We start from the raw sequence: 14054 nt of genomic DNA, 5'->3' as shown, positions 1-14054 counted from the left end.
TCTGAAAACATCAGAATTAGCCTTGCGTTCCTTTCTTTCAAGACAAAAATAAAATTAACTAGTATATGGAATTATCAGACCCTAGGTGGAACTGAGCTATTTCTTCTCTATTGGTTAGTATTCAGATTATGTTTCATTATTATTATTATTTAATATTTTTTCTTATTTTACATATCAATTCCAGTTTCCCCTCCCTCCCATACCCCCACCATCCCCCACATCCCATCCTCCCATCCACTCCCCAGGGAGGGTGAGGCCTTCCATGAGAGATTATCAAAATCTATTAAGTCATTTGTGGTAGGGCCTAAGCCCTCCCCCATGACTCTAGGTTAAGGGAGTATACCTCCATGGGGAATGGGCTCCTAAAGTTCATTCGTGCACCAGGGATACATCCTGGTTCCACTGCCAGAGGCCCCATAGACTGCCCAGTCCTCATAGCTGACACACGTGTTCAGGGGGCCTGGTTTGGTTCTATGTTGGAAGCAACATGTGAGTATAGATTGATGATGTGTGATTATGGCTTTGTATGCTGCTCTGAGTAAGTGGGGTCAGGAGAATCCTGAAAATTAAGACAAAAGTTCCTTATTCCTCTTTGTCATTGTATTTGCTATCCCATTTGGTATATAGTTTGGCCTTTATTTACAATGCTTCTTAGATTAGATCTTTCTCTTTTACACTAGGCTTCTTTGGGGTTAGACAAATATTAGATTAGAACAGGAAAGACCAACACTCTCCTGAGTAACTGAAACCACGAGTCTTTCTTTCTTTAGGCACCAATGCCACAAACTTCCTGCCCCTTCAGGCTCCAGCAGGCTTGGACCTCTTTTCTTTCTCAGATTTCTTCTTTATTCTTTTTTTTTTTTAATCACAGATATATATGTTTATTTTTTTCTTATTTTACATATTGATCCAAGTTCCCTCTCCTGCCCTCCCTTCCCCCCCCCCACTCCACAGGGAGGGTGATGCCTTCCAGGAGGGGGTCAACAAAATCTGTCAAGTCATTTGAAGTAGAGACTAGGACCTCCCTCTTGCTCTAGGTTAAGGGAGTATCCCTCCATGGAGAATGTTTATACTTCTTTTTTATATTTTTGTTTTTACTGTTTGAGAATTCCATGTGTGTAGTGGGATATTCACTTTGTCTCCTTCTGTGGCACTGACCACGCCCATTGGGGGTGGAGCCAGGGGCGGAAGTGACCTGTGGAAGGAGGTCTGAGGAGGAGCCTGGGAACGCTCTCTTGCTGGCAGGACTCAGAGAGGAGAGCATCCGGTGGAACTACATGCTAATAAAACTGGCTAAAATCCAAAATAAATTATTCGAACATTTATACCATTACAGGAATTATGAGGACTGGAGAAATAGCCATTCAAGGTTAGGCCCACAACCAAAAATATAATAAATTACAAGTTTGAGAAAATAGGGTGTGAATTCCTGCCTTGATACTCCAGCAGTAATGGAATTTAATGTGGAGCTGTTAGCCAAATAAGCCATCTCTCCCCTAGGTGGTTCCCTCCTCCCCAGGGTAACTTATCACGGCAACCCCCCCCCCAGGGTAACTTATCACCGCAGCAAAAGTGAAGCTGGGACAGTGATTATAACACAAAACCCAAGAGTCCACCAGGTGACAAGGATGTTGACAAAAATATTAAAGGTCTAGATAATCTATACAATCAAATTATAGCAGAAACTTTCCCAAGTCTAGAGAAAGACCTAGACTAGACATCCAAAATCCAAGAGTTATCTTGAACTCCAAATAGACATGATCAGAGTAGAACGTTGCATGACATAATACAGTCAAGATATCAAAAATACAAAATAAAGAAAGAATATTAAAAAAAAAATAAAGGAAAGACACCAGCTCACTTATAAAAGCACATGTATCAAAATAACGCCATTTCCCTCAGAAACCCTAAAAGGCAGAACAAAATTGGGATGTTGTATTTCAAGACATGAAAGCAATTCACTCAGCTAATGCTTACACCCAGCAAAGTTGTGCCATAAAATTGAAAAGGAAGTAAGGACATTTCAAGATAAACACAAACTAAGGCTGGTCATGACCACAAGCGAGCCACATAGAAGGTGATGGCATTAGCATCATGCACATAGGAGGAAGAATGATACTCTTGGTTGCAAGGATACAGAAAATAATAATGTTCATGAGAGGAAGAGATAAACAAGACGGGAAGAAATCCATGATATCCAATATAGTAAAGCAGCAAACCCCAACATTAACAGAGGAGAAAGAGCAAACAATCTAACCAATAAGTCAGTAAAATGCTTACCTTACAAGTATGAGGATGTCAGTGAAATCCACAAAAGCCACATAGAAATTAAAGCCAGGCAAAAGCTGGGCAGATAGATGGCTCAGCAGTTAAGAGCACCCATGTCAGAATGATCACAACCACCTACCATTCCAGCTCCAGGGACTCTTATGTCCTCTTCTGGCAGCTAAATTTACTAAACTCATGTGCACACATCCACACACTGAAATCTTAAAAACATAAAAGCCAAGTGTGGTAACACACTCTTATAATGACTGTGATGAGGAGGTAAGACATGGATACCTAGAATTTAGGGGTCAGCCAACCTAACCTACTTAGCAAGATCCTGAACTTGGCAAGGTCCTGGCTCTTGAGAGACATTGTATCCAAAAATAGGTTGATATGTGCTTGCACAGAGAGAGAGAGAGAGACACAGACAGACAGACAGACAGACAGACACACACACACACACACACACACACACACACACACACCTAGTAAGGGTTGGAGATATAGCTCAATGATTAAAATGCCTGCAATGTTAGTGTGAAGACCTGACCCCAGCTCCCTAAAACCCATATTAAATGTCAGACGGGCTTGGAAGCCCACTTGTAATTCCAGCCTTGGAATGCAGAAACAAGGGATTCTCCAGAACAAGTTGTCTGAAAAGATTCAACAAATTGGTGAGCTCTGAGTTTTATTGAGAGACCCTGCCTCTCTGTGAGTAAGGTGTAAGAGTGACCAATCAAAGATGATTCATGACATCAACTTCAGAACCCCACATGAACACTTGTCCAACACATACAGGCATACATAAACATGCATATGCACACCACACACATACATGAAAAAAAATACAATAATAGTATTTTCCTGGAATAAGATAGTCAATGTTTTAATATTGAATTAGTGTTCCTTTCTTATTAAATCAATGATCAAATCCAAACGCATGCATGTTGCACACAGAAATACAAAGGTTAAAATCCACATGTTAGGAAACCTCCAGTCCTTCTTAATTGGTCTAAGTAATAAAAAGTGAGAGTCAGATATAGAAGAAAATGCTGAAAATCAGAGAGAAGGAGCAAACCACTGCCATACCTTACCTCATAAGCATCTCAGCAGACAAGAGAGTGAGTTCCAGTTTCTCCCTACTTATATCCTGTTTCTGCCCAGCTACCTCACTTCCTGTCTATCTATACAGACCTCCAGACCTCTATGGTTAGCTAGTGGCAAGCCCCATTCTCTGACCCCCCAGACAGACTTTATTTGTACAAACAAGATTTTACTACATATCCCCCTTTATGTCTAAAATTTTTAAAGTTATAACTAATATAGGAAAGTTATATACAATAAGTACAATAATGCATAAAATATATGCAGGCAATAAGTACATCAACAATGTCTGGTCCGTTAGCATTAAACAAATTCAGAGAAAATATTCCATATCTATTCTTTCTTGATGACTCCAAAGTCTTGTATTTAATTTACTTTCTATTCTAATTTGCATTATCAAATTGTCTTTTATATCTTTTACACATATTACACTTAATACATCTATAGTGAGATTCTTTACTGATTCTGATAAACAGGGAAAACTATAACTACACTATTTAGCCTTCAACTCCCTCAGAGAACCAAGAAGGAAATAATATTAACTGAGTAAACAGGAAGTGTGAACAAGCGACAGCTGGATGCCTACACGGTCAGCCAAGATTGATCTACAACATTGGGGTATGCATCTTTGGCCTATAGGCCTAGCATATCTTTCAGACATTTCTGTGAACCATGGTAATCTGAAGGACTGGACCGCCTTGTCTCGGCAAGGTTTGCATTCACTCTTTTTGGTGTCCTGTTTGTCCAATTTGGACAGCATAGTGTCAGCAGTTGAGTCAAGGGCACTTTCTTGCCCAGTGGCTTACCTTAGTCACAAAGAAAGGAAACAAGCAAACTTCATGTGGAGTTCCTTTGATGCCCATCATCTCCAACGTATATTTGTGCCGCCAGGAGCAGACATGTCTCACTGTCACAAAAAAGAACCTAAGTCATTAAAACATGTTAAATGCCATATTCTGTAGATCTCTGAAGTGTTTGAAGATGACCTGTCTTTCTAAGATATCTGTTTGGCCCTGTAAGCATACCTAATTGATTGTAATAGTAGACTAATTACTAAACTACATTTCCTTATAGTGCTATATAGTTGATGATAACTTTTCAAGGGCTAGAAGTTTGTATTGCATTGTTAAATGAGCTGTATAGATACAATGCCTTGAAAAATACGGAAATGTATGTACAGTATGTTTTAGCAAAATCAATCTTAAATTCGTATCGGTATACAACATTTGTATACAATATGTAAAAATCCAGGATTATGTAAAATATTTAAAACTATTAGTTGCTTTTTAAGAGTAGATTCAGTAATCTACCTTTTCATCTTATCATATCTATAGCCTCCCTTTATTCTTTTTCAGAGTAGATTCAATAATCTACCCTTTTTATCTAAACTATCATATCTAGATTCCTTTTTTTTTTTTTTAAACAAAAACTGGAACACCTTTACTCAATTTTCTTCCTGATCATAAGCAACAACATTTTGTAACCAATCCCCCTAAACAATGACAAATATCTATAACCAATGAGTGACCAAAAACCATCCACCCCACCTCTTAAAAATGAGGGTATCCTGTTCTTAGAGTTACTTCCTGCTGTTTGGGGGTGATGACATTTTTAGGGGAGCATTTGTTGTTCCATCTCTGCATAATGAGCAAGTACTTGTTTCAAATCCTGACTAATGTAGTCTATGAGGCTGGATAACTAGCCACCTTGAAATTGTTCTGAGCAGTGTCTGTTAGGCTGGGTCATCTCAGCAAGTCACCTCGAAATTGTTATGAGCAGTTTGTACTCCAAAGCTGATCTTTAGTTAGCATTGTTCAGCATAATGGTGTTGTGATAGTCCTGGTGAAATTGCCAAAGGCGTTGTTAGGCATGGCTGTGGTTCACTGTAGAACACTGAAAGTCTCAGACCTGAAATCATGTACATGAAAGAAGATGAGACCCTTCTTCTAGAATCAGTTAGTACTCTATATGACCATCAATATCATGACAAAATTATGAGATTAGTAGCGATACCACAGTCCTAATATTTGTTTTTCTTCTGTTCTACATAAGATGGCTGTTCCGACACCAGAGATTTTTATATTTTACTTTAACAAGCATGCCTGGATTTAGAGAAGGAGAAAGCCATGCTCCAACTCCAAAGCCAGCTTTTAATCTTTAATTGGACTGAGACTACAAATAGACCATTTGCATTATATTTCTGTATAGAAAAAAAGGAAACAAACATTGGGGGATATTTATGAAAATGTATACATCTCCCCCATGCCATCTCTGAATGAATTTATAGGTTGGCCCAGAAATGGATTTCAGACTCAAAATGGTTAAACGTGTTGTGTGAACCACATCTTCCTCTGAAGCCCGAGGTCAGTGTTGAGGGGGAAAAGCTGTGAATCTTTCTGTTTAAAAGAAAAGAAATGTGCAAAAGTCCCATAGTGATTGGTGTCGGGGCTCGCCCACCACATCCTATGCATCGTAGTCACCCACTGGACTCAGTCCACAGACGCTGTAGAGCTTTGGCCTTGCCAGTGGCATGCTGTCAATCCTCGCTGCCCTACTCTGCATGGGTAAGTCCTTCATAAAAGGGGGATGGCATCAAGAGCAGGATTCGGGGAGACCTTATAGTGTTATTGTTGTTTCCCAGAGCTATGTCTGAGCCAGAGGATCAACACAGGAAAACGTGAAGTCCTGCCTTGAGAGGCTCAGGGTCATTCTTAGGGGTTTATCTCAGAGGCCCATCTGAGAACACCCAGAGATAGCCAGCGAGCGGCAGGCATTCTGCTTCACTGGGATGGCCTCGAGCTGGTGACTGCGGGCGGGCAGTGGAGTCAGGTAATGGCTCACCTGGGACTTGTGCTTCTGGTTTGTTTGTCAGAGACTCTCCCGAAACCCATCATCTGGGCCAAACCTAGTAGCAGGGTCACAAAGGGAACCCCCGTGAACATCTGGTGCCAGGGGCCTCAGAGTGCTTCAGCGTACCAACTGTACTTTGAAGGAAGCTTTTGCCTTGGAGAAACCAAAGCCACGTACATCAGTGAGTAAAGCTAAGTTCTTCATCCCACAAATGACCTCAAACACTGCAGGGAGATACTACTGCTTCTATCAGAGCGGGGAGCTTCTGTCGGAACACAGCGAACTCCTGGTGCTGGTAGTTACTGGTGAGTGTCTTGGTTTTTAGATGTAGCGTCGCCTTGGTATGAATCAGGGGAGTGCCAGTGTTTGCAAATACCAAAATTAAAAAAAAAAAAAAAAAAACTCTTTAAGCACCACACTGCTTATCTTGGCTGGAAATCAGGGGATGTTGTCCAATCATAGCCACATCCTATAAGGGTAAAACTTCAGAATCAGCTCTCTCTCCCTGCACATTAATGTGTCTTAGATCAAGACCTCTGAAAGATGTTTCTGTAATGGGTCACTGTGTGCTGGGGGTATGACTAAGGACTGGTGGGCAAGAGAATCTAAGCTGGGTAGCAAGAGGTTGGCCCCTGATGGAGTTTCATCTGAAAACATAGCCACGTGCATGGTTCTCAAATGTAATCACGCTTGAAAAACACCTGGAGGCCTTGTAACAACACAGATCCCTCGCACACTGGCATTAGTCATGATAGTCAAAAGGTGGCTGGTTAGATGGCTCGTGAATAAGAGAGCTTGCTGTTCTCAAGCATGATAACCTGAATTCAATCCCCAGAAACCATATTAAAAAGTCATGTGAGTCTAGAACTGGGCAGGGAATGCCAACCCGATTTCAGGGCTTCATAGACACCAGCCTCGCTGTGGGTTGGGTGAGACTCTGTCTCAAGGGAATAAGATGAAGAGGGATAGAACAGGGCACCCACCTCCAGCCTCCACACATGGGCTACAGGTACACACACTTAAATACGCATAGGAACACACACAACACATACCACACACAATCACACCGAGGGAAAAATAGAGAAACGAAATAAATAAACCAGTAGCTGAAAGGAAGTAATAACAATAGCGTCTCTTAGTGAATAACTGGATGAACAAAATGTGGTATATCCATACAGTGGGATATTACTCTGTCTTGCAAAGGAAGAAATTTCTGGCACACATTATGATGCAGCTGAACCCTGAGGGATTTTTTTTTTATTTACTGGTGAAGGTTTTCTTTATATATTTTTCTTTTTTTTTTATTTATTTATTTTTTATTTTACATATCAACCCCAGTTCCCTCTCCCTCCCTCCTTCATTCCCTCCCCTCCCCTTTTACCCCCTTTCTGCCCCCTCACATGCACCCTGACCACCCTCCCCTCCCATCCCCCACCCCAATTCCACATGTGCAATGCCATCCAGGTGGGGTCATGTAGATCTGTCAAGTCATTTGAAGTAGGGACTAGGACTTCTCTCCTGTCTCTAGATTAAGGCAGTTATCCCTCCACGGGGGATATGTTCACAAGGTCCTTTTAGTGCACCAGGGATACATCCTGGCTCCACTGTCTGAGGTCCCTTAGACTGCTCAGTCCTTCTGGCTGAGACCCATATTCAGGGGTGCCTGAGTCAGTCCAATGCTGGATTCCTAGCTATCAGTCTGGGGGCCGTTAGCTCCTCCTTGTTCAGGTCAGCTCTCTCTGTGTGTTTCTGCAGGCTGGTCTTGTCCTCCCTCTCTGCATCTGGATTCTAGTTCAGCTCAGTGTTTAGTTGTGGGTGTTTGCTTCTGTTTCCAACAGGTACTAGATGAGAGCTCCATGATGGTGGATAAGTTAGTTGTTGATCTCACTATCCCGGAAGGGCATTTTTTATTTTTATTTTTTTTAATTTATTTTTATTTTACATGTCGATCCCATTTCCCTCTTCCTTCCTCCCTCCCACCACCACCCTCATATCCCATTCCCCCCCCCCCACTCCACAGGTAGGGTGATGCCTTCCAGGAGGGATCATCAAAATCTGTCAAGTCATTTGGAGTAGGGACTAGGTCCTCCCTCCTGTCTCTAGGCTAAGGGAGTATCCCTCCATGGGGAATGTGCTCCCAAAGTCCTTTCCTGCACCAGGGATACATCCTGGCTCCACTGTCACAGGTCCCTTAGACTGCCCAGGCCTTCTGACTGAGACCCAAGTTCAGGGGGTCTGAGTTGATCCAATGCTGGTTTCCCAGCTATCAGTCTGGGGGTTCATGAGCCCTCCTTGTTCAGGTCAGCTGTCTCTGTAGGTTTCTGTAGCCTGGTCTTGACCCCCTTTTCTTATCACTCCTCCTTCTACAACTGGATTCCCAGGAATTCAGCTTAGTGTTTAGCTGTAACCCTGAGGATGTTAAGAAAATGGAGACTAACCGGTCACAGAAGGACAAATAATGTCTGATTGCACTTAATTGAGTTACCTGGAATAGTGCAATTCATAGAGACAAAAAAAAAATGTAGAAGGATAGTTGCCAGATCTTGGGAAGGCAGAAAGGGCATTATTTAATAGTTTAAAGGTTTCTGGTTTTGAGAAGAAAACATTCTAGAAGTGAAGGCTACTAATGGTTTGTAGCAGTGTCATATGTTTAATGACTCTGAACAAGTATGTGCAAGTTCATGTGTGAAGAGGGGTGTGTGTGTGCATGTGTGTGTGCACGCACATGTGTGCTTGTGTGCATGTGTGCGCATGTGTGTGTGCGTGTGTGTGTGTGTGTGTGTGCCTGTGCATGTGAGTGCATGCGTGTGTGTGCATGTGAAAGCCAGAGGACAATCTCAGGTGTCATTTTCCAGGAGCTGTTCACCTGAGTTATCTTGTTGGGATCTGGAACTCACCACGTACATGCACTAGGTCGGGTGACCAACAAATCTCCCCTATCCCTGCCTGTCTGGCAGTGGCATCACAGTCATACACCACCATGCCTGATTTCTGTGTGTATACTACAGATCAAACCCAGACCCAAGGATCAAACTCAGGGCTTTACCAACTGAGCCACCTTCCCAGCTCCCTCCTCCAAGGAAAAGAGATATCTTTAGGGCAGGAGAAAGCCCAGGAGGCCTCTACCCTACACTAAAGCCAACCTAAGGAATGACGACACCAGGAGAAAGTCTTAGCCAGCAAAGAGCACACCAATCTGTTAGCCCGTGTGCAATGGTCCACTCCGAAAACATACAAACAAGTAATAGTATACAGACTGAACAGGTTGTACTCATGTATTTAGGAATGTGTGTGTGTGTGTGTGTGTGTGTGTTTATATGTATTTATATACAGATATGTAACAACAATTAATTTAAAAAGTATACCACAAATCTGAAAGTGAGCAAGGATGTTTTGGAGAGAGAGCAGGGACAGGGAGATGGTATGATCATATTATAATCTCAAAAATAAATACTAATTTTTTTATGCATATAGAGTATTTTTTATTTAATTTTATATAACAAAGTCCAATTAAATGAAAACAAACATTTATACACAATATTTGGGAATTTGGTAGTTTGGAAAGAATAAATACTAATTTTTAAAATGTAAAAGTCTATCCTGTCCCTGGGTTTCTGATATTCCAGGTAGGAACAAAACATATTCAGCCTTCTAAGTGACAGTAGTGGTTTGGGTCCTGAGGACCAAGCTCGGAGCCATAGGTAGAGATGCAGAAGCTAGGCCCAAATTCCTTAGTCGTGAAGGAAAATGGATCTATCTGTGACAAGCACGCATAAGGAGCCCAGATTCCAAAGAGTGATGTCTGGTCACAGAGGAAGAGAAGAAGACTGAGGAATTGGGGATGTGACAATGTTCTGTATTTATCAGCCCTGCTTCTCCCACAGGTATGTATGACACGCCCAACCTCAGCGTTCATCCAGGGCCTGATGTAACCTTGGGGGAGAATGTGACCTTCTCCTGCCTTCTGGAAGGTGGGACAAGCAAGTTCTTTCTTCTCAAGGAGGGAGAACCCAACCATGTCCAGCAAGGACATGGGAACAAGAAAGCAGAGTTCCCCATGGGCCCTATGACCAGAGCCCACAGAGGGACATACAGATGTTTTGGCTCTTACAACCACCATGCATGGTCTTTCCCCAGTGAGCCTGTGACACTACTCATCCCAGGTAAGGATATTCTCACCTGTATCTTAAGCACAGTTCCAGAGGATACCCTTGACAGTGATTTTCAAAAGATAGCAAAGAGTTCTCCGCTTCTTGAGATCCAACTAGCCACTCAGGAATACCAGAGGGGCAGAGACAGGTGAAGGAATAAAGGATACAGGAGGAGACCTAAAATCCTTTTTAAAATTGTTTTCTATTTCTAGGAGATGAGGGGAACACCGGCCTTGTATCCACAGACCCTACTTCTTCTCTTGGTGAGTCACTTCCAAACCCACCAGAAGGGAGCTGGGCAATTAGCTACTGGTAAAGCACTTACACTGAGGACCCAAGTCAGAACCACAGCACCCATAAAATCCAGGCATGGTAACCTATGCCTGTAATCCTGGTGCTAGGGAGAGAGAGGGAGAGGGAAACCCTGGTGCTCAATGGCAAGCCAGTCCAGTTGAATCAATGATTTCAAGGTTTAGTAAAAGACTCTGTCTCAAAAATTAAGATGGAGAGGATTTGCAAAAAGGCATCCAATGTTGACCTCTGACCTATATGCATACCTATATGCATATAACCTATATGCATGAGTGCACACACACACACACACACACACACACACACACACACCATAGGAAAGATCAAATGACACTAAAAATGTGTTATTTACTCATAACATTCCTTTAATCCACAGTACCTTCTAGCAGCTGTTGCAGAGTCGGTCAGCCAAACACCCTTACCTTTAGAGAGAAGCTTATATCCCAGCAATAAAAAACAAACCAACAGTCAAGTCAAAAAGGATAAATGTTTTATCTATAGCATAAAGGGGAAGCATTGATGTAGGAAAAGATAATGCATTAAATTGGTCAGGAGGGAAGGCAGAAATATGAAAGATGGTTTCCCAGAGTGGGAAGCATCTGAGATTAAAACAACAACAACAACTGGGCAAATACTTGGAGGTACAGATGGAAAGAGATCCATAGACATGTAAACACAGCTTCAGGAAGGAAGGTGAACTGAATGATATGGAACTGTAGTGAGGCCACTGGGGTGAAAACAGCTGTGTGGGCTAGTTTAACTTCAGTTTTCAAATTTGTATTAATTCTTTGAGAATTTCATACAATGTTTTGATCATATTCAAACCCTCACTACACAATTGTTTCTGGTTGTCTTCCCACCAACCTGGTCCCAGAGCCATGACAGCCCCAAATAACACACAGAGACAATGTATTAGATATAAAGCTGTTGACCTGTTACTAGCATCTTATTGGCTAGTGCTGTCTTAAATATTAACCCATTTCTATCCATCTGAGTATTTCTACATGGTCTTTGCTTACTGGAGAGAGGATCTGGAGTTCTGTTCTCTTGGTCCTACATATTGAATACTACTACCTATCCCCGAATCTTCCTTGTCTCCTAGTCCCGCCTATCTTGCTCTCCTATTGGCCAACAAGGCTTTGTTCATTAACCAATAAGAGAAACATATTTACAGAATGACATCCCCCATCACACAATTTTTGTGGCTTCTTTAGAAAAAAAAAAAAACTCATTAAACACAATTTGTGCTCTCCATATCTCTTGGTTGTGTAACCTTCCACAAGAGTATGGTCAATCTACAAGGGAACAAAACATAAAAGAATCTATTCTTCCTCCACCAGCAGCCATCAAATGCCAACGGTTCCTCATCCAGGGATGGGGCTTCACACATACCTCCTCTCTCCAGGTTGGGATTTGATCTAGCTTGAGCTTGTACAGGTCTTACGAATGGTAACATCATACTCATGAGTTTGTATGTGCACATCCCCTGTTGTGGTCAGAAGAAGCTAGTTCACTGCAGTCATCCCCCACCTCTGGCTCTTGAAGTCTTTCCACCACACCCCTTCCACAATAATCCCTAATCCTTGGGAAGAGGAGTGTGATAAAGCTCATTCACGGTAAAGCATTCCACCTTGAGCAACTACAGGCCTCCATTACAGTAATTCTCCAGTGAGAATTAAATTTCTGATGCTGTGATAAGACACCCTGCCTAAAAGCAAATGGAAAATGAAAAGGTTGATTTGGTCATCTCTTAGAGGAAGTCATGGCAAGAACTCAGGCAGCTAGTTACATTACATCCACAGCCAAGCACAGAGAAAAACAAATACATCCATGCTACTTATTTCTGCTCTTGTCAAGTGTCCTCCTGTTCTACATTCATACACCCCTGCCCAGGGAATGGTGACATGTTGCTGGAGATTTTTGTCCCACCAGACCAGGCTTCCCTTGAGCCCCAAATAAGCACACAAATGCTATATTAGTTATAAAACTGTTGGCCAATGGCTAGGTCTTCCTAATAACCCACTTCTATTAATCTAGATATTTCCACATGACCTTATCTTACCAGAGAAGGATCCATACCTGTTACTCCTTCCTCTGCTACACGGCATCTCTTTGAGTTACCTCTCTGCCTACCTTTCCCAGAATTCTCCTTGTCTCCTAGTCCCGCCTATCTTCCTGCCTTTATTAGCCAAACAGTGTTTTATTCTTCAACCAATAAGATAACCATACATACAGAAGGGCATCCCCCATCAGCGACATCCATAATAGACTGGATCTTCATACATCAAATAGTAATTAAAGCAATCCCACACAGACATGCCCACAGGCCAAACTGATCTAAATAATTTCCCACTGGAACTCCCTTTTCAGAGAATTCTACATCATGGCAAATTGACATTTAAAACAGAGCATCACAGAAGTGATGATGGGGATGGGGGCAGCTTGCTCCAGACAGTGAAGGAAATGCTGTTTGTGGATTTGTCTTCATGTGAGAAGGAAATTATATTGGATGAGTGAGGAGCATAAGGCTTCCCAGAGTTACTGTCTGCCATGAAGACATCTCTATTAGTACAATGGGTGAATCCACACACTTGAGTACATCCATCTCTTTACTAGTCTGCTCTATTGCCAATATGAAGCCCCTAGGACTTGGAATTCTGGGTGGGAACCAATGTTGGAAAGCCATAGGATGCCATGGGGCATAGGGAAAAAGAACTGTTTCAAAGGAAGAATCCAGCACCTGTTCATTCATCCCTTCGTCTTTTCCTTATCCTCAGTTTACTGGGAGGACAACCTTCCTACCAAAGAATCAGGATTACAGAAGGGTAAGTGAACATCGAGAAGCACAGACTCTGGGGAAAGGTGATGGGTAAAGCAGGAATGTCAAAGAGAAAGAGGGGTGGGTGTAGCCTCTGTCAGCAGCCACTCTGTCTTCTGACTCCAGGCTCTGCCCTCTGGGATCATACAACCCAAAATCTCATTCGGATTGGTCTGGCATGCATAGTCCTGACGGCTCTAATATGTCTTTTGGCTGAAGACTGGCTCAGTAGGAAGAGGGATAAAGAGGGGAACAACAGATCAGCAAGTTGGGAATGCAGAAGAAGACTGAGTCTGCAATGCTCTCTTGAAGAGGAACAAAAGGATGCGATTTCTATGGGGGGACTGAAGGCAATTCCTGGACCTGGGGCCATATGAGCTCTATTCTGCCCCCTGGAGGAAGGAAGTGGTCATTGCAGGAATAAAGGGGTAGTGTCACCAAGTTTAGCAAAGCATTCTAAAGGGCATGGAGAGATGAAGCCTACAGTTTCTACTGTAGACAGATTCTTGATGTCTCTGTTAAGCTTTAAGTACTTTAATGCTTATTTACCC

General features: G+C 42.4%; 1 protein-coding gene across 1 annotated transcript; it reads left to right on the top strand.

Moving 5' to 3' along the window:
• Positions 1-5873: 5873 nt before the first annotated feature.
• Positions 5874-13965, top strand: LOC127215594 (natural cytotoxicity triggering receptor 1-like). Its single transcript, XM_051175999.1, is given in 8 exon segments — positions 5874-5936; positions 6014-6049; positions 6245-6368; positions 6370-6527; positions 10107-10385; positions 10586-10636; positions 13412-13510; positions 13630-13965. Coding segments are annotated over 8 exon segments (1032 nt in total). The 5' UTR covers positions 5874-5902; the 3' UTR covers positions 13881-13965.
• Positions 13966-14054: the final 89 nt, after the last annotated feature.

Source organism: Phodopus roborovskii, unplaced genomic scaffold (assembly GCF_943737965.1).
Source record: "Phodopus roborovskii unplaced genomic scaffold, PHOROB, whole genome shotgun sequence".
Lineage (NCBI taxonomy): Eukaryota > Metazoa > Chordata > Mammalia > Rodentia > Cricetidae > Phodopus > Phodopus roborovskii.
This window is presented reverse-complemented; position numbering and strand designations above follow the sequence as displayed.